At 48.3% G+C, this 21,131-nt stretch overlaps 1 protein-coding gene across 4 annotated transcripts in view; it reads left to right on the plus strand.

Annotated features, from left to right (window-relative positions):
• The window catches only part of RIN3 (Ras and Rab interactor 3), a 183,844-nt gene that overhangs the window by 25,446 nt on the left and 137,267 nt on the right, over positions 1-21,131 (plus strand). For all 4 annotated transcript variants that reach the window (XM_015144395.3, XM_015144397.3, XM_015144396.3 and 1 more), the window contains exon 2: positions 15,907-16,111. In XM_015144395.3, the coding sequence (XP_014999881.3) occupies positions 15,907-16,111 (205 nt within the window). The remainder of the gene's footprint in view (positions 1-15,906; positions 16,112-21,131) is intronic.

Here is a 21,131-nt window from a genome sequence, read left to right on the forward strand (position 1 = left end):
TCACTTGTGAAGCCACTGAGCTGGGACTCTAACGCAGGCTGCCTGGTTCTCAAGCCCATGCCTAAACCACAAGGCTGCATAGCTCTGGTTGATGACTGAAGGCCAAATTGCATGCAGCACTGGGGACAGGATTGGTACTGTCACCTGTGAGCTCAGGTCTGGTGGGAATGGACAGATCTGCCCAGGACAGGGTCAGCAGGACAGGCAGGCTGAGTCAGCTGAGGCCTGGATGACCCAGATAGGCAAAGTGGCTAGGACCTTTGAACCAGAGAAGATTCTAGAGGGAGGGAGGGTGGAGGAACTCAGTCCAGGTTCCTAGGAGGCTGGGAGTATACAGGGTTCACAAGAGCAGAGCCCAAGGAGAAGACAGAGCAGCTGGGACTAGAATCTCAACAGAGCAAAGCCATGAGCCGTCAACCACAGTGGCTGAGCAGGGGCCTGGGGCTGAAGCTGGCTGCCTCTGCCGGCTCCACCAGGCCTCCACACGTTGGAGTCATTGTGGGCAGGTGGAGCCCAGTAGGGACAGCAGGGCACCTGGCTGGAGTCAAGAAGGCAAGACTGGTAGCTGGAGAGTGCTGGACACACACTAAGTGACAGAAGGCCTGCAGCACACGTAGATGTGGAAAGTTTGAAGGCCTTTGACCTGCCAGACCCCTTGATGTGGGCTGTGACGTGTGAGCTGAGGCAGTCTGGCCTGCTCTCAGCGCTTCCGAGGTCCGGAAAACCTGCCTAAACTGACTTCCCCTGCTAGAGGCTGTGGGCAGGGGCCCCCAGAGCCTGTCCCCTGTTCCTGGGGCTGACCCACCAAGGGTCGGGGGCCTTAGGCTGCACTCTATTCCCCACCTCCTAATAAAAGGTCTTTTGGTTTCCCAACGGAGAAGAAACCCAGGGAACTTTTTCAAAAGATTTTCCAGGCACTGTTCTTGGAGCCACAAGCACCTATGGGAACCCGTCAGGGCCCTGTACAGTTATTTAGCCCCTGGAAATAGGCTGGAGGCATTTGTTGAGTGTTTGTGTTTTGTGCATGTGTGAGAGATCCTAGTTCTGAAACTGCTACTTCTCTTCCATCCCCACGGGACCTCCATGGTCAGCCTGGAACTGTGTTTTTATTTCTGTATGCACCAAAGCCTGGGCCAGAGGTGGAACGAGGAAGCAGCTGTGACTCAGCTTCACACACGTCTGTGAAGAAGGATCTGGCAGACACAAAGCCATGGAGAAGCCAGCCTGGCCGCCTGCCTTCTCCCAGGCTGTTGACTGGGGCAGGGCCAGCCTGGCTTGGAAGAGAAGCCTTCAGGTGGCAGCTAGCCAAGGGTCGGTTGAGTCACAGAATTGTGGAATTCATAATGCTGGAAGGAACCTTAGTCCTTGGTCTGATCCATGCTCAGGAAATACATAGCACAGCTGCTGCTCCTCTTCCAGGCAGAGCCCGTGGCAGACATCACTAGTAGATCCCTGCATTCTTTCAGTTGAGCCTTCAGCATAACAGTCTAGGCAGCTGCTGTCAGTCAACTGGGGTTCACATGGGAAGTTCAACCTACTTGCCATCCCAGATCTGATCCAGCCTACTATTTGTATTAAGAGACTGCTGAACCTGGAGAAGGAAAGTGAGTTGCCCAAAGTCACATAGTAAACAACAGAACCAGACAGTGTCATTTCCTTTATATCATACCCATTCTTCTAATGGTGACAGCATTTGCCATGCTACTACCCATCTCATAAACCCTTGTTATCTCCATTCATCTCCACAATGTGATTCCACTCTCCAAATCCAAATTAATTTCCCAGAAGCATTGTGGAGCTACAGAAAAACCGAGTTAGGTCATGTTAACACAAGTGGAGTATCTAGTTTGAGAGAGGTGATGGTCACTCTCCTTTCTGTGCTGCTCGGGGCACACCTAGGTATTGTTTCTATTTGGGACTCCACATTTCAGAAGTGCAAAGAAAGAACGATACTCATTATACTCAGAAGGATAAAAGCAGTATGATGAGGAGGCTCAGAACCACTCCATATTTTATGTTCAATTGATTTTTGACAAGGCTGCCAAAACAATTCAGTGGAGAAAGAATCATCTTTCAACAAATGGTCCTGGAACAATGTGGGATATCCACATGCAAAAGAATAAAGTCAGACCCCTACCTCATGCCATATATAAAAACTAACTCAAAATGGGACAAAGACCTAAATGTAAGAGCTGAAATGATGGGCCAATTTTCATGATCTAAGACTAGGTAATGGTTTCTTAGGTATGACACCAAAACCACAAGCAACAAAAGAAAAACTAGACAAATTGGACTTCTTAGATTAAAACTTTTATGTTTCAAAGGACACCCTCAAGAAAGTAGAAATGCAGTCCATAGAACAGGAGAAAATATTTGCAAATCATATATCTGATAAGGGACTTATATCCAGAATACATTAAAAATTTACAACTCAGTAATAGAAGACCCAATTCAAAAATAGGTAAAGGATCAGAATAAACATTTCTCCAGAGAAGATATACAAATGGCCAGTAATGGGCCAGGCATGGTGGCTTATGCCTGTAATCCCAAAACTTTGGAAAGCTGAGGCAGGAGGATTGCTTGAGTCTAGGAGTTTGAGAACAGCCTGGGCAACATAGACCCTGTCTGTACAAAAAGTAAAAAATTAGTCAGGTGTGGTGGCACATGCATGTGGTCCCAGCTGCTTGGGAGGCTAAGGTGGGAGGATCACTTGAGCCTGGGAGGTTGAGGCTGCAGTGAGCCATGATCACACCATTGCACTCCAGCCTAGCTGACAGAGCGAGACCCCGTCTCAAAAAAAAAAAGGCCAAAAATGAACAGATACTCAACATCAATAGCCACCATAGAATTGCAAATCAAAACCACAATGAGATACTACTTCACAACCAATAGGATGGCTGTAATAAAAAAGACAATAACAAGTGTTGGAAAGGTGCTGGAGAAATTAGAACCCTCATATGCTGCTGGTGGGAGTGTAAAATGGCATAGCCACTTTGGAACACAGTCTGGTAGCTCCTCAAAATACTAAACACAGAATTACCATGTAATCCAGCAATTCCATACCTAGATATATACCCAAGAGAACTGAAAACATATGTTCCATACAAAAACTTGCACATGAATATTAGCAGCATTATTTGTAATGTCCCCAAATTGGAAACTACTCAAATGTTAGCTGATGAATAGATCAGTCAAATTTGGCGTCTTCATACAATGGGATATTGCTTGGCAATAAAAAGAAATGAAACATTGATATAGAAGTACTGATAAATTCCACTAGCTGCTACTACATGGATGAACCTTGAAAACACGATGCCAAGTGAAAGCCAGACACAAAAGACCACATATGTATGACTCTGTAGGAAATATCCATAATAGGCAAATCTATAAAGACAGAAAGATTAGTGGTTGCCTCAGGCTAGAGGGAAGGGGGCAGGGCTGGGGAGGAGTGACTGCTTGTGAGTAAGGGGTTTCTTTGTAGGGTGATGAATAGGTACTAAAATTGATTGTGGTGGTGGTTGCACAACTCTATGACTATGTTAAAAAACCACTGAATTGGATTCTTTAAATGCTATTAAAAAACGAACCACCCTATCTGGAAATTCTTGGAGACACCCAGCTCAGGGTCAACCACAGTTGACAAATCTTCCCTCTGGGTTGCTGCGTGGAAGCCTGGGGCTGTTCCAGCTGGAAAACAGAGACTCTAGGGTCGTAGATGTACAAGCCATCTTCACATAGTTTAGAGGCTTTATGGGGGTGGGAGAGTTGTCCTCATGGCCCTATAAAATGTAGAAAAAGCAACAAGAGGAAACACTTCAGGGGAACAGATTTCATCTCAATAGAAATTGAGAATTACTTCTGAGAATGGGTCGCCTGCTGAGGTAGCTAGCTCATGTGATTCAAGGTCTTCAAACAGATACAACTGCTGCTTGCTAGGGATGGTAGAGAGGGAACTGAAGTGTTAGGGTTAGGCTCTCAAAAGCCTATTGTTAACTATCCAGAAATTTTGCTAGCCAGGTGTAAACCTTTAGAGAGCTTGACTTCAGCAATGGTGGGAGCGTTTACTCCCTACACCCTGGAAACTGGCAATTGCTATACATCAAGGGTTTTGCTTTTTTTTTTTTTTAATCTTGGCTCACTGCAACCTACTCCTCCTGGGTTCAAGAGATTTTCCTCCCTCAGTCTCTCAAGTAGCTGGGATTACAGGTGCCCGCCACCACGCCCGGCTAATTTTTTAATTTTTAGTAGAGATGGGGTTTCACTATGTTGGCCCAGCTGGAAGGCTTTTGCTCTTCATTTACTTATTCATTGTCCTAGACAGGTGTTTTTTTGGCACACCTCTGATCCAAAGCAGATACTCCAACAGGTATCTCTGCGTGCTCACCTCCTTCCTAACAGTCTGAGATCCACCTCCCTGCCCAGTGGGAATTCCTTCTCCGCTCTGTTCCATGTCTAATTCAGCCTTAGCTTTCTCCATGAACTGTTAGTGAAGCACCCCCCCGCCCCATCTCATTTGGTGGTTACCACTTGCTAAAAGTCAGCTGTGGGCTGGGTTCTTTAGTTACACTGTCCCATTCAATCCTCATGCAATCCTTGAGTTGGGTGGCAGAGTCTCCCTGCTTTCCACAAGAGGACTCTGGGCTCAAAGAGGTGGAGGAGCTCACCAGGATCACAGCCCCTACCGAGCCTGAAGCCTGTATCTGTTCATCACAGCATGGAATGAGGAGTGAGGAGTTCTCCCAGCCCCAAATGCCTGCAGCCCACACTGCACTCTTCCCGCCTACAGGTCTACAGGTGAAGACCTGGAACCAGGAAATTCAGAGTAAGATGTCCTCTGGCATCAGCTGTTCTTTGGCCCTAATGACCTTCTCTGGCTTCTGCTCTGGTGGCTTGTGATAGCTGTCAGAGTGGGGTCCCAAAAAGTTCCCTGGCGCTGATTCTTTGGCTGGCCAGTTGAATCTATTCCCGAGGCTAGACTCATCTTGATGACCTTCCTTGATGGGACTCTCGAGCTTCTGAGCTGACTTTAAAATGCCAAGAAAAAACAGTTGGAGTGGTCATGGGGACATGGCGCTGGCAGAAGGAACAGTCCTGGGTGCCTGGGCTCTGCTCCACTCCACATTTCCTCGACTTGTGGCATGCTCTGGGACCTGGGGGTAGGTGTGTGTGTATACATGTGAGCTTTTTTTTTTTTAAATTAACTATCTCAAGTGTAGAGAAGTCTAAAGAAAAACATTGCAATGCCCTATGCATTCAGCTTTGTTAATTCCTATCACTTTGCCATGTTTGCTCCAGATCTTTTTGTTTGGTTTAATAAATAAATCATTGCAGAACTGGTTGAAACCTCCTTCGCACCCCTCCCTGATGCTATTTTTCTCCTCAGCGCAAGGGCAGCCATCTTCCTTAGTTTGGTGTGAGCATGTATCCACAAACAGGATATAGAACTGCGGTGCATGTTTTTTTATACTTTACATAAATGTTTTCATTCCTTCCGTAATTTGCTTATTTCACTCATTAGGGTTGTTTTTTTGTTTGTTTGATTACTTTTAAAACGTTTTCTTTTCACTTTCCATTTGACATGATTTCAGACTTGCAGAACAGTTACAGGAATAGTACCGTGAATTCTTGTTTGTACACTCCTTTCGCCAGATTCACCAATTATTAACATTTTGTCACATTTGCTTGTTTGCACTCTTTCTTTCTTCCTCTCTCATTTTTTTTCTTTTTCTTTTTGTTTTTCGAGATGGGGTCTCACTCTGTCACTGAGGCTGGAGTGCAGTGGTGCGATCACTGCTCACTGCAGCCTCAATCTCCCCAGGCTCAGGTGATCCTCCCACCTCAGCCTCCCGAATAGCTGGGACTACAGGCATGCACCAGCACACCTGGCTTCTAATTTTTTTCTAAACGGTCTGAGAGTAAGTTGCACACATTTTATCTCTTTACCCCACATACTTCAGTGGGTATTTCTCAAGGACAAGGATCAAAATCAAGAAATTAACATTCATGCAATAAACAGAATTTTGCGATTTAACCATCTGTGTAGCATTGATTCTGGTCCTTTTTTTTGTTTTTTTTTGTTTGTTTGTTTTTTGTTTGTTTGTTTGTTTGTTTGTTTGAGATGTAGTCTTGCTTTGTCCCCCAGGCTGGAGTGCAGTGGCTCAATCTCGGCTCACTGCAACCTCTGCTTGCCGGGTTTAAGCGATTCTCCTGCCTCAGCCTCCCTAGTAGCTGGGATTACAGGCACCTGCCACCACAACCGGCTAATTTTTATATTTTTAGTAGAGACGGGGTTTCACCATGTTGGCCAGGCCGGGCTCGAACTCCTGACCTCAAATGATCCACCTACCTCGGCTTCCCAAAGTGCTGGGATTACAGGCCTGAGCCACTGCGCCCGGCCCCTGGCCCTTTTCTTTTATTGATAAATAATAGGTGTACATATTTTGGGGGTACATATGATCTTCTGACACATTCATATAATGTATCGGAATCAAATCAGGGAATTGGGATATCCCCCACCTTAAATATTTATCTTTTCTTTATGTTGGGAACATTCGAATTATTCTCTACTTGCTGTTTTGAAATATACAATAGATTAATGTTTACTATAGCCACTCCACTGATTTATTGCATTTCCTGCCTCTTAACAGCTGTGTGATTGTCCAGAGTGGACTGAGTCACAGCTTTGTTTATCCATTCTCCTGTGGCGGCCCTTGACTTTCCCCATTTTCTCCTTGTAGTAAATGCTGTAGCAGCAGTGGCCATCTGTAAACATGTAAACACGGGTGTCCGGGGAGTGGGGCTGCTGGAATCTGGGCTCCAGCATTTCTTCTCTTTTAAATTTTGATAGATTGTCATGATAGTGGGCGCACCTGTTTTCATTCTCTGGGGAGCTTTGCCCCCAGCCTCAGACCATCCCTCCTGCCATAGCGAGGGAGAACAGTTGGGGTGAGTAGGGCCTGTTTGGGGGAATGAGATGTCCCTGGTGGACTAGGTTGGCCAGTGTCCCCAAAGCAACAGGTGTCCCTGGGAGAGACAGGGCATGACCACATGTGCGGTTGCTACATCCAGAAAAATGTGACCTATTAGAAGTGTTATAATGGGCCAGGTATTACCAGCTCCATTGTACAGATAAGAAAACTATTTAAGATGATTTTTATTTATTTTACTATTATTACTATTGAGACAGGGTCTTGCTCTGTCACCCGGGCTGGAGTACAGTGGTGTGAACACAGCTCACTGCAGCCTCGACCTCCTAGTCTCAAGCAATCCTCCTGCCTCAGCCTTCTGAGTAGCTGGGACCATAGGTGCACACCACTGTGCCTGATTATTTTAATTATTTTAATTTTATTTAAAATTATTTAAATAATTATTTTAATTAATTATTTTAATTAATTGATTATTTTACTTTTTTGTAGAGATAGTGTCTCACCACATTGTCCACGCTGGTCTCAAACTCCTCAACTCTAGCAGTCCTCCCACCTCAGCCTCCCAAAGTGCTGGGATTACAGGCGTGAGTCACTGTGCCTGGCCTATTTAAGATGATTTTAAATCATGTTAACAATGCATAATTATTATAAAAATTTGAAAGAAACCCCCTTAACTTCTCTGAAATAAGTCTAATGACATCTTACATAGCCTTCTGGGAATTATTTCTATGTATATTTCTATGTCACTGTGTGTGTTTGTATTCCCAAGTGGAATAATGAACATTATTAAACACCCTTTCTTTGCCAGGATATGTACACATGAGATTTTTGTTTTAAACTTTCAAGAGCCGGAAGAGTAAAGTGGTTAGAAGCATAGACTCTGGAGCCAGATTGCCAGGGTTTGAATCCCAGTTCTGCCACTTGTTGACGTGTGACCTTTGGTGAATTATTTAACCTCTCTGTGCCTCTGTCTTCATCTTTACATGAGACCACTAGGGGTAGGGTAGGTATATTTGGTTGCTAGGGCTGCAGTAGCAAGTTACCACTAACTTTGCAGCTTAAAGCAGCAGAAATTTATTTTCTTGTGGTTCTCAAGGCCAGAAATCCAAAACCAAGGTTTCAGCTGGAAAGGCTCCATCTGGAGGCTCGAAGGGAGGATCCATCCCAGGCCTCTCCCCCAGCTCCTGGTAGTGGCTGTCTACCTCTGGCACTCCTTGGCTTGAGGCATCATAACTCCAGTCTCTCCCTCTGCCTTCACACAGATCTCATCTGTGTCTCTCTGTCTTTCCTTCTTACAGGGATACCTCTCATTGGAGTCTCACTCTACGTTTAGGAGGATCTCATCTCAGTCGCCTAAATTATATCTGCAAAGATCCTTTTCCCAAATAAGGTCACATGTACAAGTACTGGGGTTAGGATTTGGACACATCTTCTCGTGGGACACAATTCAACCTCTGAGGTTGAATCAGGCAGGTGTGAGGGTGACTGAATTAACAGGATTTGGGGGCCCGCAGTGGGCACGGTATGGCGTGGACTATGAATACATGAAACAGGCAAGTTGCTGCCCTGGCTGGCGTCACCAGGGCTCCCTCCCACGCCGGCCCCTGCACTCCCTCTGTGTTCTCGTGGTGCTTTGTCCAGAGGGACCTGGCCATCCTGTAACATTTATCACCAGAGCCACACTGGCTTCTACTGACCCGAGAGCCCTCTAAGCCCAGGGACCAGGCCTCTCCATTCCTATAGACCCGCTTTGTCTTGTTGAAGCTGGGAGGCCACCCGGCCTTGGGTCAGGATGGTAGGTGGGGTAGTAACGGCCTTTTCCGGTCCTCCCTTTCCGTCCCCCTCCCACCCCCTGGCATGTCCTGGCTAAGTCTACACAGGAAGGCCTCGGTTCCCACCGTGAGGCTGCATTGGAACTCTCTGAGCTGCTTCCTGGGGCTGACATAGGCAGCCCGAAGCTGGCACCCTGTGAAACTTCTGTGCCTTTCCCCTACCCCTAATAGGCAGCATGCAGCCAGGGCCCCACACCCCAAGCTGCCATGCTCACCGCTCTGTCCCCACACTCGGTCAGCCCCTTGGGCCAGCTCTCCACCCTGGAGCGGAGCTTCCCTCTTCTGCTCCCCCGGCTGAATAGGCCTGGATGTAGACACAGGCACCATGCCCAGGAGCTGGGCACACTCAAGGCAATTCCCGCCCTCCTTTAGGGAGCTGGTGAGAAAATCCCCATAGAAGCTGAGAGGCTGAGTCCTGCAGCCCAGGGGCTGGGTTTTCCTGAGTGTCTGCTGGCACTGCGTCTGGCAGGGTGGTCTGGGTGGGTGTCCGGCGGCAGCCGTAGGATCAGAAGCCTGTGGGCCTGCTGCTCTGAGCTCACTGCTCTGTTCTCCGTGAGTGGGAGAACAACCCATTGTGGAGCAATTTCTCTTTCTGGTGGAGCTGCTGCAAAGCTTCCAAGGCTCTAACAACGCCTTTCATTATCCAGGGTCCCCGGTTCTGCCTTTGCAGGGTCCTTAGCGGAGCTGGAGTTCAGCTGGTAAGAGGGAGAGCGTGGGTGTCGAAGTAGCCGGCTCTGCCAGCAGATGGCTGATCCGATGCTGGGTGGGCTTAGCGACGGTTCCTGGCAGTTGGAGCTGCTGTGGCCAGGCCAGTTGATAAGAGTCATCATAGCTGTAAAACAAAGCCTGTGTGTCACCCACTCTGGGCACTTCCATCTTTGCCATCCTGCCCCAAGCGCTGTCCTTGGCACGGACATTTTCCAGTCGGAAATGGACACCCAGGAACTCCAGTGACCTGTGGCAGCTGCCTGGCTCTGCCACCCTTCTTAGGCCTGGACAGAGAAGATGCCATGTCACTTTGTCCCTTAAGAGCCCTGTTACTTCTGGGACCCAGTTCAAGGTCCATACTTCCCTAACTCCAGCCGTTTCTTCTCTAACTTCTAGACATTGCTCGAAGCCAAGGGGCTGCAGCCTTTGACCTTTTACAGATTCCTCTCCACCCTGAGATCCTTGCTTCTGCCTACCCTCCTGGGGGCCCTGAGCAGGTCTCTGGGAGGGCCCTTTGTTCCAGCCACACTGGACCACCCAGAGGGGAAGGAGAGCATCACAAGGGTTGGGCAATTCCTGGAAAGCTGAGGCTTAGGGGCCTTTGTCCTCACTGGTGTTTGAGTCTGAGCCCCCAGGCTGGCACCTTCAGCCCTCAGTGCTCCGAGGGGCCTGGAGGTGCCTGGGATGATCCTAGGCCTTGTTGTCTTTGCACAGGGTGGGAAAGAGATCCTTCTAGTGGTTTGTTTCTCTGTCTGTGCCAAGCCATGTGGTTCCCAGGCACTTGAAATTGTGGGTTACCCTGGGGACAGATGTTCGGCACAAGACAAGCAACACACAGATGTGGGCCGCAGTCACGTCAATCAAATGTGCTTAGTCCCAAAATCAAGGCTTTAAAGTGAGAGAACTGTAGCAGGAAGAGGAAGAAGCATTTGTAACTTGGGGGTTGGAGGGTTGGAAAAACTGTAACATTTACTGAATAGTGTGTCAGGCACTGTGCTACCTAGTTGACAACTCATGAAATTTTCCCAGTAACTCTCTTAAATAAAGACAATTACATTGTTTTTACTTCTTTTTATTTTTGTTTAATTTTATTTATTTATTTATTCATTCATTCATTTTGAGACAGGGTCTCGTTCTGTTACCCAGGCTGGAATGCAGTGAGGCGATCTCAGCTCAATGCAGCCTCCACCTCCAGGCTCAAGCAGTCCTCCTACCTTAGCCTCCTGAGTATCTGGGACTACATGGGGCACGTGCCATCATGCCTGGCTGAGTTTTCAAAAAATTTTTTGTAGAGATGTGGTCTCACTGTATTTCCCAGGCTGCTCTCAAACTCCTGGGCTCAGACAACCTTCCTGCTTTAGCCTTAATCCCAAAATGTTTGGATTACAGGTGTGAGCCACAGCGCCCAACTTATTATGTTTTCACAGGTGATTAAACTGAAGCCCAGAGAGGTAAAGTATTAATAACTGGCCAGAGGTCACACAGCCTGCATTCAAACCCAAGGCTTCTAATACAGCTGGCAGGCTTCATCTGAAGCGGACTTAAAGGATGGGAAGAACTGTTTTCCCAGTAGTTCACTATTAAAAATTCAGAAGATACAGAAGCCTTGAAAGAACTTTGCAGTATACACCCATACACCCACCAGTAACCCTCAGTGTTTTTCTCTGTTTCGTTACATATCATTACCCATCCATGAATGTACCTTACTTTTTAATGTATTTCATAGAAAGTTGCAGACCACCCCCTGAATGTTAGCATGACTAACTAGAGTTAACTAGAGTTTAGTATTTAGTTAGGATTATCTTTTATTCTTTTGGTGTAAAATTTGCATGTGGTAAAAGTGAATGCACACATCTAAGTATACTGTTTGAACTTCATATAAATGGATTCATGCCATATGTACTTTTTTGCATTTGGCTTCTTTGACTCAGCATAATGCTTCTGAGATTCATTCATGTGGTTGTGCATATGGATGATTCCTTTTCATTGCTGACTACTGGCCCGTTGTGCGGACGTGCCACAGTTTCTTTATCCATTCTGCCGCTGATGGACACTGGAACCAGGTGGTATTGAGATATTAGGAGGAGAGCTGCTTTGACGTTCGTGTGCAAGTCTTTCTGAACATATACTTTCATGTCCCTCTGGTGTATACCCAGGAGTGGAATCGCTGGGCTACAGGGTAGGTATATGTTTAGGTTTATTAAAAAGTGCCGTATCTTTGTCTAAAGTGCTTGTACCAATGTACGTTCTCCCCAAGAGTACACTAGCATTGTGATTACTTCCCATTCTCACCACTGTGTGATGTTGTCAGTCATTTTAATTTTAGCCATTCTAGTGGTTGTGCCGTGGTATCGCATTGTGGTTTTCATTTGCATTTCCCTAATGACTAATGACTTTGAGCTCTTTTTCACCTGCTTGTTGTCCATTTGTATGTCTTCGTCTTTGAAGTATCTGTTCAAATCTCTTGCCCATTTTGAAACTTGATTTGCTTGCTCTCTGTTGGATATACGTTTTGCAAATATTTTTCCCCCAGCCTGAGGGGCAGAAGTTTTAAATTGTGATGCAGTCTAACTTATCTATTTTTTCTTTTATGATCATTGCTTTCTGTGTCTAGTCTAATACTTTCGCCTACCAGTTGGAAATAATCTTGGGAGGAAGAAATAGACCCTGAAGGAGGTGCAGGTGGACAGAGCAGCATGAGTGTGGGCTCCAGTGGAGAAGTGCACATTCTGCTGGGTGATGGAGAGGAGCCCTTTGTAGGGGGTGTCTGGGGTTGAGGGGCAGAGGCTCAGAAAGGGAATGCCTTAAACATGAGAGGACTGGACTGGATTCTTTAGACGGTGGAATCCATTGCAAGTTTTAGAGTGGGAAGAGACATGATCACAAGACAGTGAAATGGACAGTCCTCGTGATGTTGGAGCCTGGGGCAGAGTTTCTACTCGGTCACCCTGAGAGCAGCAGCCTCATGCTTCCGGATGCAGGTGGGACTGCCGGGCTGGGAAGCAGGTTTATCTCTGTGGATTCCTGCAGGCCCTCCTGGGCCTTGAGACCACCCAGGTCCCCCCAGATCTCCATGGGCCTATTTATTCTTGCCAAGGAAGCCTGAGCGCTGGGCTAGGCATGTAGCTAGCTGGAAGTCCAGCCCCTTCCCCCAGCCTTAGGGAGTGCTTATATATGTGGATTTAGAGCCAATGCTCCCCATGGCTCCAGATGCTTATGGGACCCTCCCCCTGCCCCCTCTGCCCTCACCTCCTCCCACTCTCACCCTTCTCTCACTGTCCCTCCTTGCATTTACTCCAGCAGCAGGAACTGGAGGCTTGGAAGTTTGCTTTTCCTCCTACCCAGAAATCTCTTCCCCAGATACCTGCAGCCAGGCACTTATTCCACAATCACCTTTTCCAGGCGTCTTCCCTGGCCACCCAGTTTGGAACTGTCCCCCGTCCCCGGGACCCTTTCCTCTTCTTCTTTGGCAGTATTACCATCTAACATCCTCTAGTCACCCATTTGCCTTGTTTATTGCCCATCTCCTCCCCTAGAATGTAAATACTATGAAGGTTTCGGGGTTGTTTTTTAACTCTTTTGTTCACTGCTCTAACCTGTGCCTGCAACAGCATTTGACATTGGCAGGTCCACAGAAACTAAGCACGGCCCGAGTGAATGAGAGACCCACCCTCTCCTTACTCCCAGAACCTCTCTGTTTGATCACAGCTTTGGTTCTGCAGGTAAAAAAAGAAAAAAAGGGGGGATGAGGCCAGGTCACACCTAGGGCCACCCAGCAAATGGAGGAAGCTTCCTTCTCCCAGTCCCCATTGCACAGATGAGGAAACAGACTTTGAGAGGGAAAGGACTTGGCCAAGTGCTAAGCCATAGTTCGTGGCAAAGAAGAAATGAAGCCAATTGCCCTGACTCCCTGCTATTGAAAGTCCTAATTGGCCTGGGGGAGGCTGGGGCCCAAGCAGGGATGTTTAAGGATGATTATAGCGTCTTTTGGTGCCAGAACATATCTTTGTGTTTCCACGTGGGGTTGGAGAAGCCTGCAGCCCAAGGGGTTTCTTTTCTTTTCTGGGAAATTCAGACCTCCATCATTTTAACTTTTCCCAGACGAGATGCTGGGACCACACTCAGGGCCTGGGAAGTGGTTACATCAGTATCAGCCAGGCCGCCCTGGCCTTGAGCTCCAAGTGAGACTGTTCGGCCCCAATTCCACAGCCTGTGGACTTCCACAGAGCCGTCCTACCCCGCCCCCACCAGCCCCAGGATTCCTGCCATTCCCCAGGACACTTACGTTTTCCTGGTGACCTGGCTCCTCCTTCTATGTAGGCTGCAGGCTATGGACCAAGGGGAGAAATCCATAGGCAGCCAGGAGCACACACAACATTCATGAGAGTCAGGGCTCCCGGGAGGATGTGGGAGGGAATTTTCTCCCCAGGTACAGACAACTTCACACTGACCTTCACACACCTCTCCTCATGACAGGCAGTCCCAGTCAGTTCTCTCGAAAACCCACTGCTCAAAATTCACAACACTGCTGCGCCTGTTTAATCTAGTGCTGCCTGACCCCTCCACCACCCTGAGAACCCCCAGGACCCCCAGAGCTCCACCCACAGGGGTAGTTCCACTTTCCTGTGCCCTTTTACAGGGCCTCATCCTCCGCCTCCTCCGAAAGGCTCCTGACAGCACATGCCCTGGATGCTTCTGGAACCAATGCCAACCTTGATCCCTGGTACCCCCGGGCAGCATCACAGAGACACAGGGCAAGATGGAAGGCACCACCCACAGCTTCGTGGCTTTCTGAGTACCCTCGTCTGTCTGATTAAGGTTTTCACCCCTGCAGGTACCTTGAGAGACCTGGTGCCTTAGGTAGAAAGTAGACAGACCTTCCGGCCCACCCGACTCAGGATGTGAGGCTCCGAGATGTTGTTCCTCCTTGCTGGAATCAAAACCAGTCTGTGTGTGTTGGGATGGGGAAGGCACACGTGAGGGTCTCGGGGAGGGTCTGGGATCTCTTAAACCAGACAGAACCGTAAACAGTAGGCAGAGCCCATTTCCCAGCGAAGCCCTCAGTTTGATTTTGCTGTTTCTTGGGTCTGTGATCCTCCTTCCCCTACTGTGCTGTGTTGACACATCCTCAGGTACTGTTGACTGGGAAGGGGTAAGAAGGAACTTTCTAGAACTGTCCTATATCAGCACCATCCAACGGAAATCGAATGCAAGCCACATATGTCATTCTAAATGTCCTACCAGCCATATTAAAACAGGCAAGGTAATTTTAATAATGTTTTATTTAATCTGACACATTTAAAATATCTTGCTGGGTGCGATGGTTCATACCTGTAATCCCAGCACGTTGGGAGACCAAGGTGGGTGGGTCACTTGAGGTCAGGAGTTCAAGACCAGTCTGGCCAACATGGTGAAACCCCATCTCTACTTAAAAAAATACAAAACTTAGCTGGGCGTGGTGGTGCACACCTGTAATTCCAGCTACTTGGGAGGTTGAAGTAGGAGAATTACTTGACCCCAGGAGGCAGAGGCTGCAGTGAGCTGAGATCACGCCACTGCATTCTAGCCTGGGCAACAGAGCAAGAATCTGTCTTAAAAAAAGATTATCTTGACATGTAAACAATAAAAATATTAATGAGCTATTTTACATTCTTTTTGTCTTTGAAATCCTGTGTATATCTTGAGCTTACAGCCCTTGTCAATTCAGACAAGCCACTTTTAAGAGCTCAATAATCACTTCTGGCTAGTGGCTATGGCAGCGCAGATCTCGCTATCTTGATCTGGTTGGTAGTTACACGGGTGTAGACGTATGTAAAAATGTGGCTAGCTGTACACTCACGATGTGTGCATTTCACTGTGTGTGTTACTCTTTAAAAGTTTTTAAAAATCCTCTTCAAGGCTCTGCTCAAATGCCTCCCATTTTCCTCAACCCACCCTGGGTTGCAATGAGCTACTTCTGTTGCACTGTGCTTCTGTTAGATTTATACTTGTACTCTAGCTGTGTCTCGCTGTTTCCTCACAGACTGAAGTCTTGGCTCTCACAGACCCAAGAAACGGCAAAATCAAACTGAGGGGTTCGCTGGGAAATGGGCATTGCCTACTGTTGACAGTTCTGTCTGGTTTAAGAGATCCCAGACTCTCCCCAAGACCCTGATGTTTGCCTTCCCCATCCCAACACACACAGACTGGTTCTGATTCCAGAAGAGGAGAAACAACATCTTGCAGCCTCACATCCTGAGTCAGGTGGGCTGACGTGTGTTTCCTATATAAGCGCCCTAAGGTGAAGACCGTGGTTTGTTGATTTTTTTTTTTTAATTCCCCAGAGGTCCACAGACTTCCCAATGCTGAACAAGTAAGCATGGCTGAATGGAATCCCCAGGTGTTGTAAACCCTCTCTGGGTTGGCTGCAGGATGCCTGATCATTTGATTCTGTTTTTCAGTCCCGTTCCAGCTGTTGGCAAAGGAGAGGAAGAGGAAGAGGAGGATGGCGTGGGGTTTTGTCTGCCAGCCACCCCAAAGAACTGCCTTCCTCGCCGCCGGGGCATCAGCATCCTGGAGAAGCTCATCAAAACATGCCCGGTGTGGCTGCAGCTGAGTCTGGGCCAGGCAGAGGTGGCCAGGATCCTGCACCGGGTGGTGGCCGGGGTGAGTGGGGCTGTCTCCCATTGGTAGGCACACACACCTGTGAGGAGCTCAGGCGTGCTCCACACCTGCCCTGGCTCCCACATGGAAACAGCTACCACACAGATGGCTACCTGTTTATTTCCCTTTCCTACATTTGTCAGCTTTTTGACCACAATTTTTTCCCAGAATACAGACATGGGGGGCTGGTGCAAGGCCTGGTTTCTGCTTTGGGGAGCAGGTGTTCATGGCTGGAGAGCAGGCAGTGGGTGGCTTGCAGGCTCTCTGGGCATTTGGGCACCTGAGAGGCGGGACTGATGCAGTCAGGAGGACCATGCTGGCCTGCTCTGACTTGGAGAGCTCAGCCAGGCATCCAGGGTCTGGAGAGTGTCAATCAGAACTAGGGTAAAAAAATGGCTTTATGCTCCCTGTTTTACATATGCAAATAAGGGGCTATGTGATGGAGTCAAAAGATGTTTTGGAGGTCAGGCTCTGTGAGTTGGGCATGCGGCTTACATTTTCTAAGCCTCACTTTTGTTGCTTTGAAATAGGGGCATTCACACGGCCCCCAAGGCTCTTGTTCATATTGCATGGGAAGACAGATGATGGATGAACGGTGGATGGATAGACGTATGGACGTACAGACAGATAGATAGACAACATATAAGCAGGTGATAGATGATGAAATATGAGTCAGAGCTCATCATATGTTCCTTTCGCCTCCCACACACATTTTCTCCTATAAGATGCTTCCTTTTAAAAACAACTTGAATTTGTTTAATTACCAAAGTGATACACATATGTGTTCATCATTTAACAAAAACCCAAGCTGGACAGAAATGTAAAAAGTAAAGATCTTTTCCACCTACTCTAACCAAACTCACTCCCCAGAAGTTTTTCTTTTTTTAATTGAGATGAAATTCATATAACATAAAATTAGCCATTTAAAAGTATACAGTTCAGTGGCATTTAGTACAGACACAATGTGGTACAACCACCACCTCATCTATTTAGTTCCAAAACATCTCATCATTCAAAACAAAGCCCCACACTCCCTCCCCCTCCTCCCCTCCTGCAGCCCCGTAACCACCAATCTGCTTCTGAAGTCACATTGCATGCGGTATGTCTGTCCGCACATTTTCCATGCATATTAATGCCTCTATAGCAGCAAGCATTCACTGAGTACTTGCTTTGCTTCAGGCAGTCTTGCAAGTTCTTCATGTGAATCTGCCCATTTAACCTCACAGCAGCCCTAGGAGGTAGACGTTGCCACCTTGCCCATTTTATAGATGAGGTAACTGCAGTACAAAGACATCGAGTGCCCTCCCCCAGGGGACACAGTGAGTAAATAGCAGAGTGGGAATCTGGACCCAGGCAGTCTGGGTGCCCTGTACAATGCTGAGCATACAAGTTTTATTTGGCTTAGCTGGACTCATGTCCCCCAGCCACCGTATACTTTTGATGGTCTCTCCCCTGCTGTGGTTGCGGAACTTGTCTGCCTCCCAGGAAGAGTCCAGACGTGTAAGTACAGGGCTCAGATGGCGAATGGACTCGTTCGCCTCAGACTAGCTAAAATGCATCAAGTCGCCAGTTGGACCCGAAAATCGGAATTACTAGAACTTATCGGGCCTTCTGCCAAGTCCCAACCTCCCCTCGCCACAGAGGCCCCTGTCACAGGGAGTGGGGACTGTGGTGGCCGGGAAGCACAGCAGTGTCCTGCGAAGACCAGGTGGACCACTGGCCTGGCAAGGACTGGTAGAAAATAAAACCAGGGTCTCCTGGCAGTGGGTGTTCAGCCGGCACCCCCTCTGATCCCCAGCTCCCCCGATAGGTGCTCAGGAATGAGCTTCCCACCCTTGCTGGGAGGATGCAGCTCAAAACCAGCCCAAGGGGAAAATTTTTGATGCCAACGGATGGCCATGTTCTGGATTTTTCTTGGTCATCAAGAAGGGCATGTCCAGGGCAAGTGTGTGGATGGGAATTGCCAGACAGTGGGGAGTGGTCCCAAGAGAAGGTGCTGGCTCTCCAGAGCAAGCTGGGTGGGACATAGTCATGACTGCTCCGTCAAAAGATTCAGTCTTCTCTTCAGAAACTTAGCCTGGGCGAGGTGGCTCATGCCACCTCACTTTAGGAGCAGCACTTTAGGAGGCCACAGCAGGGAAATTCCTCGAGCCCAGGAGTTCAAGACCAGCCTGGGCAACATGGCGAGACCCCATCTCTACAAAAAATACAAAAATTAGCCAGGCACGGTGGCACGCACCTGTAATCCCAGCTACTCGAGAGGCTGAGATGGGAGAATCACTTGAACCCGGGAGGTGGAAGTTGCAGTGGGCCCAGATCATGCCACTGCACTCCAGCCCAGGTGATAGAGTGAGACTCTGTCAAAAAAAAAAAAAAAAAAAGAAAAGATTAAAAAGTTTAAAATAATCACAACTGAAAATAACTGTTGTGGTTCCTTTTGGAGAATGCTTAGTAATTCCAGGCTCTGTGCTTTGCAGATACCATCTTGCAGTCATCCTGTGAGGTCAACTTGGCCATTATACCCATTTTACAGATAATGAAACTGAGGCTAAGAGGAGTGCTTTAGTTTGGGTTTCCCCAGAAGCAGACCCTGAGACAAGGATTTGAGTGCAAGTGGATTATTTGGGTAGTAACCCCAGGAAGCACCAGTAGGGGAACCAAGCCAGGGGAAGGGACTGATGCCAATAAAAGGTACATTGTCATGAGAGTTACCCTTAGGGGCAACTGGAGCTGAATCCTGCTGGGGAACTCTGGGAGCCAGTGTGGAACACACATCTCATGGTTATCCCAGCCGAGGGGTGATGGAGCTCATATTATTCACCAACTCCTGATAGTCGTGAGCTGTGAGGATGCATCTTCCAGCACTTTCTCTCTTCCTTTTCTTTTCTTTTCTTTTCTTTTTCTTTTTCTTTCTTTTTTTTTTTTTTTTTTTTTTTGGTGAAACAGAGTCTTGCTCTGTTGCCCAGGCTGCAGTGCAGTGGCACAATCTCAGCTCACTGCAACCTCCACCTCCTGGGTTCAAGCGATTCTCCTGCCTCAGCCTCCTGAGTAGCTGAGACTACAGGCATGTGCCACCATACCTGGCTAATTTTGTATTTTTAGTAGAGATAGGGTTTCACCATGTTGGCCAGGCTGGTCTTGAACTCCTGACCTCAGGGGATCCTCCCGCCTCGGCCTCCCAAAGTGCTGGGATTACAGGTGTGAGCCACCACGCCCGGCCCCCTTCTCTCTTCCTTGACTGTAAGATCTGACTCTTGCAAGAAACGGTCCTTGGGTGAAGAGATGCAGAGCTGGCTAGTGGAAGGAGGGCTGGAGTCAACTAAAAAGATAAGGCTCCACCGGGATGGGTGGGACACCAGCCGTACCTACCACTAGAGTGGGCTAACTTTCCCAGAGATCACACAGCTAGTGAGGTACAGGGCTGAGGTTTGAACTGAGGCCTAGCAAGGCTCAAGCCCATCCCTCCAGAAGTGAGTAGCAGGAAAGACATGAAAGTAATTTTCTGAGATCAACCAGTACTGGATGGGTTTGGATATGAGCCACGTTTATAAAGATGGGTAAGATACAGTCTTACCACTGTCTTCTTCAAGGGTCTGGTGGGGACTCCATGCACAAATATGAACTGTAAAGGCACCAGGAGGGGATAGCTAAGTGCTTTGTGAAAGGCAGTGCAGCGAGTTACCTGGAGCAGGAAGAGAGCACATCCAGGTGGGGTGATCTGGGCAGACTTCCTGGAGGAGGCAGACACCAAGCTGGGCCATGAAGGATGGATCGGCAGGGTGGGATGGGGGAGCTGACAGAGTCTGCTGGAGAGTAGCGGGTGATGGAACAGCAAGGGCCAAGGCCCAGAGGTGGACGTGAGCCTGGCTGGGGCCCTTGAGGATGAAAGAGAGTGGAGGGATTGGAGCCTACTGGAACCCTGGAGAGCAGGACCGTGTTGCATTCATCTACCTGTGACACCATTGACTGATTCGGGTCTGGGAGCACAGAGTGAGCCTGGCACTGATTGTTCATTGGAACAAATGAATGAGGATAGCAGGTGTGCAGGTCTACTTCTTCCAAATGGACAAAGCCAAGCTAGGTTGCTCAGGGCCTGTGGCAAGAGGCAAAGGCCATGGGACTTAGTTCATTTTCTAGGTGAGCACAAGTTAAAGCAAGACCTTAGGCCTTAATCCCAGCCTCAGTGGTGCAACAAGCCCGGACACTCCTTCAGCCCCGGCAGGGGGAGGCACCCAGGCAGCCAAGGCCCAGAGAACGCTGCTACAATCCAGGTGCTGAGTACAGAAGATGTTGAGACCACAGGTGACTGCACTAAATGAATCAACCATTCCCTTCCCACTGCCGCCCATTCTCCACCCGCTCCTGAGGGCGCAGCAGCTGGGTCAGCCCTGAGAACAACAGAGTAGAGGAACTGTGCCATCTGTTGCCTTCCCTGCTGTCTGTCTTTACGCCCCACTCCTCCCGTGCACCTCTATATTTTCAAGCATAAGGAAGGCCCTGAGTGCATGTGCTGGTACAAAGACTGGCAACTTTTACCCAGTTGCTATATGCATGATCTTACTTGATCCTCAGCAATTTCTATCAGGTAGGCGTTAGTGTTCCCATTTTCAGATGAGGAAACAGAGGTACAGAGAAGTCAACTCATTTGCCTGAAGTCACACAGCTGGTGAAAGCAGAGTCTGTGTGGTGTGATCTTCAGCTGGCAAGGCCCTTTGCTGCACAATAGCACTCCCACGGAACTGGCTTCCATGCAACGATGTCATTGTTTCTAAAGATACAGACACTAGGCTGGGCGCGGTGGCTCATGCCTATAATCCCAGCCCTTTGGGGAGGCCAAGGCGGGTGGATCACCTGAGGTCAGGAGTTTGAGACCAGCCTGGCCAACATGATGAAACCACGTCTCTACTAAAAATACAAAAAATTAGCCAGGCATGGTGCTGGGCGCCTGTAATCCCAGCTACTCAGGAGGCTGAGGCAGGAGAATCACTTGAACCTGCGAAGGCAGAGGTTGCAGTGAGCCAAG

This window comes from Macaca mulatta, chromosome 7, assembly GCF_049350105.2.
Source record: "Macaca mulatta isolate MMU2019108-1 chromosome 7, T2T-MMU8v2.0, whole genome shotgun sequence".
NCBI lineage: Eukaryota > Metazoa > Chordata > Mammalia > Primates > Cercopithecidae > Macaca > Macaca mulatta.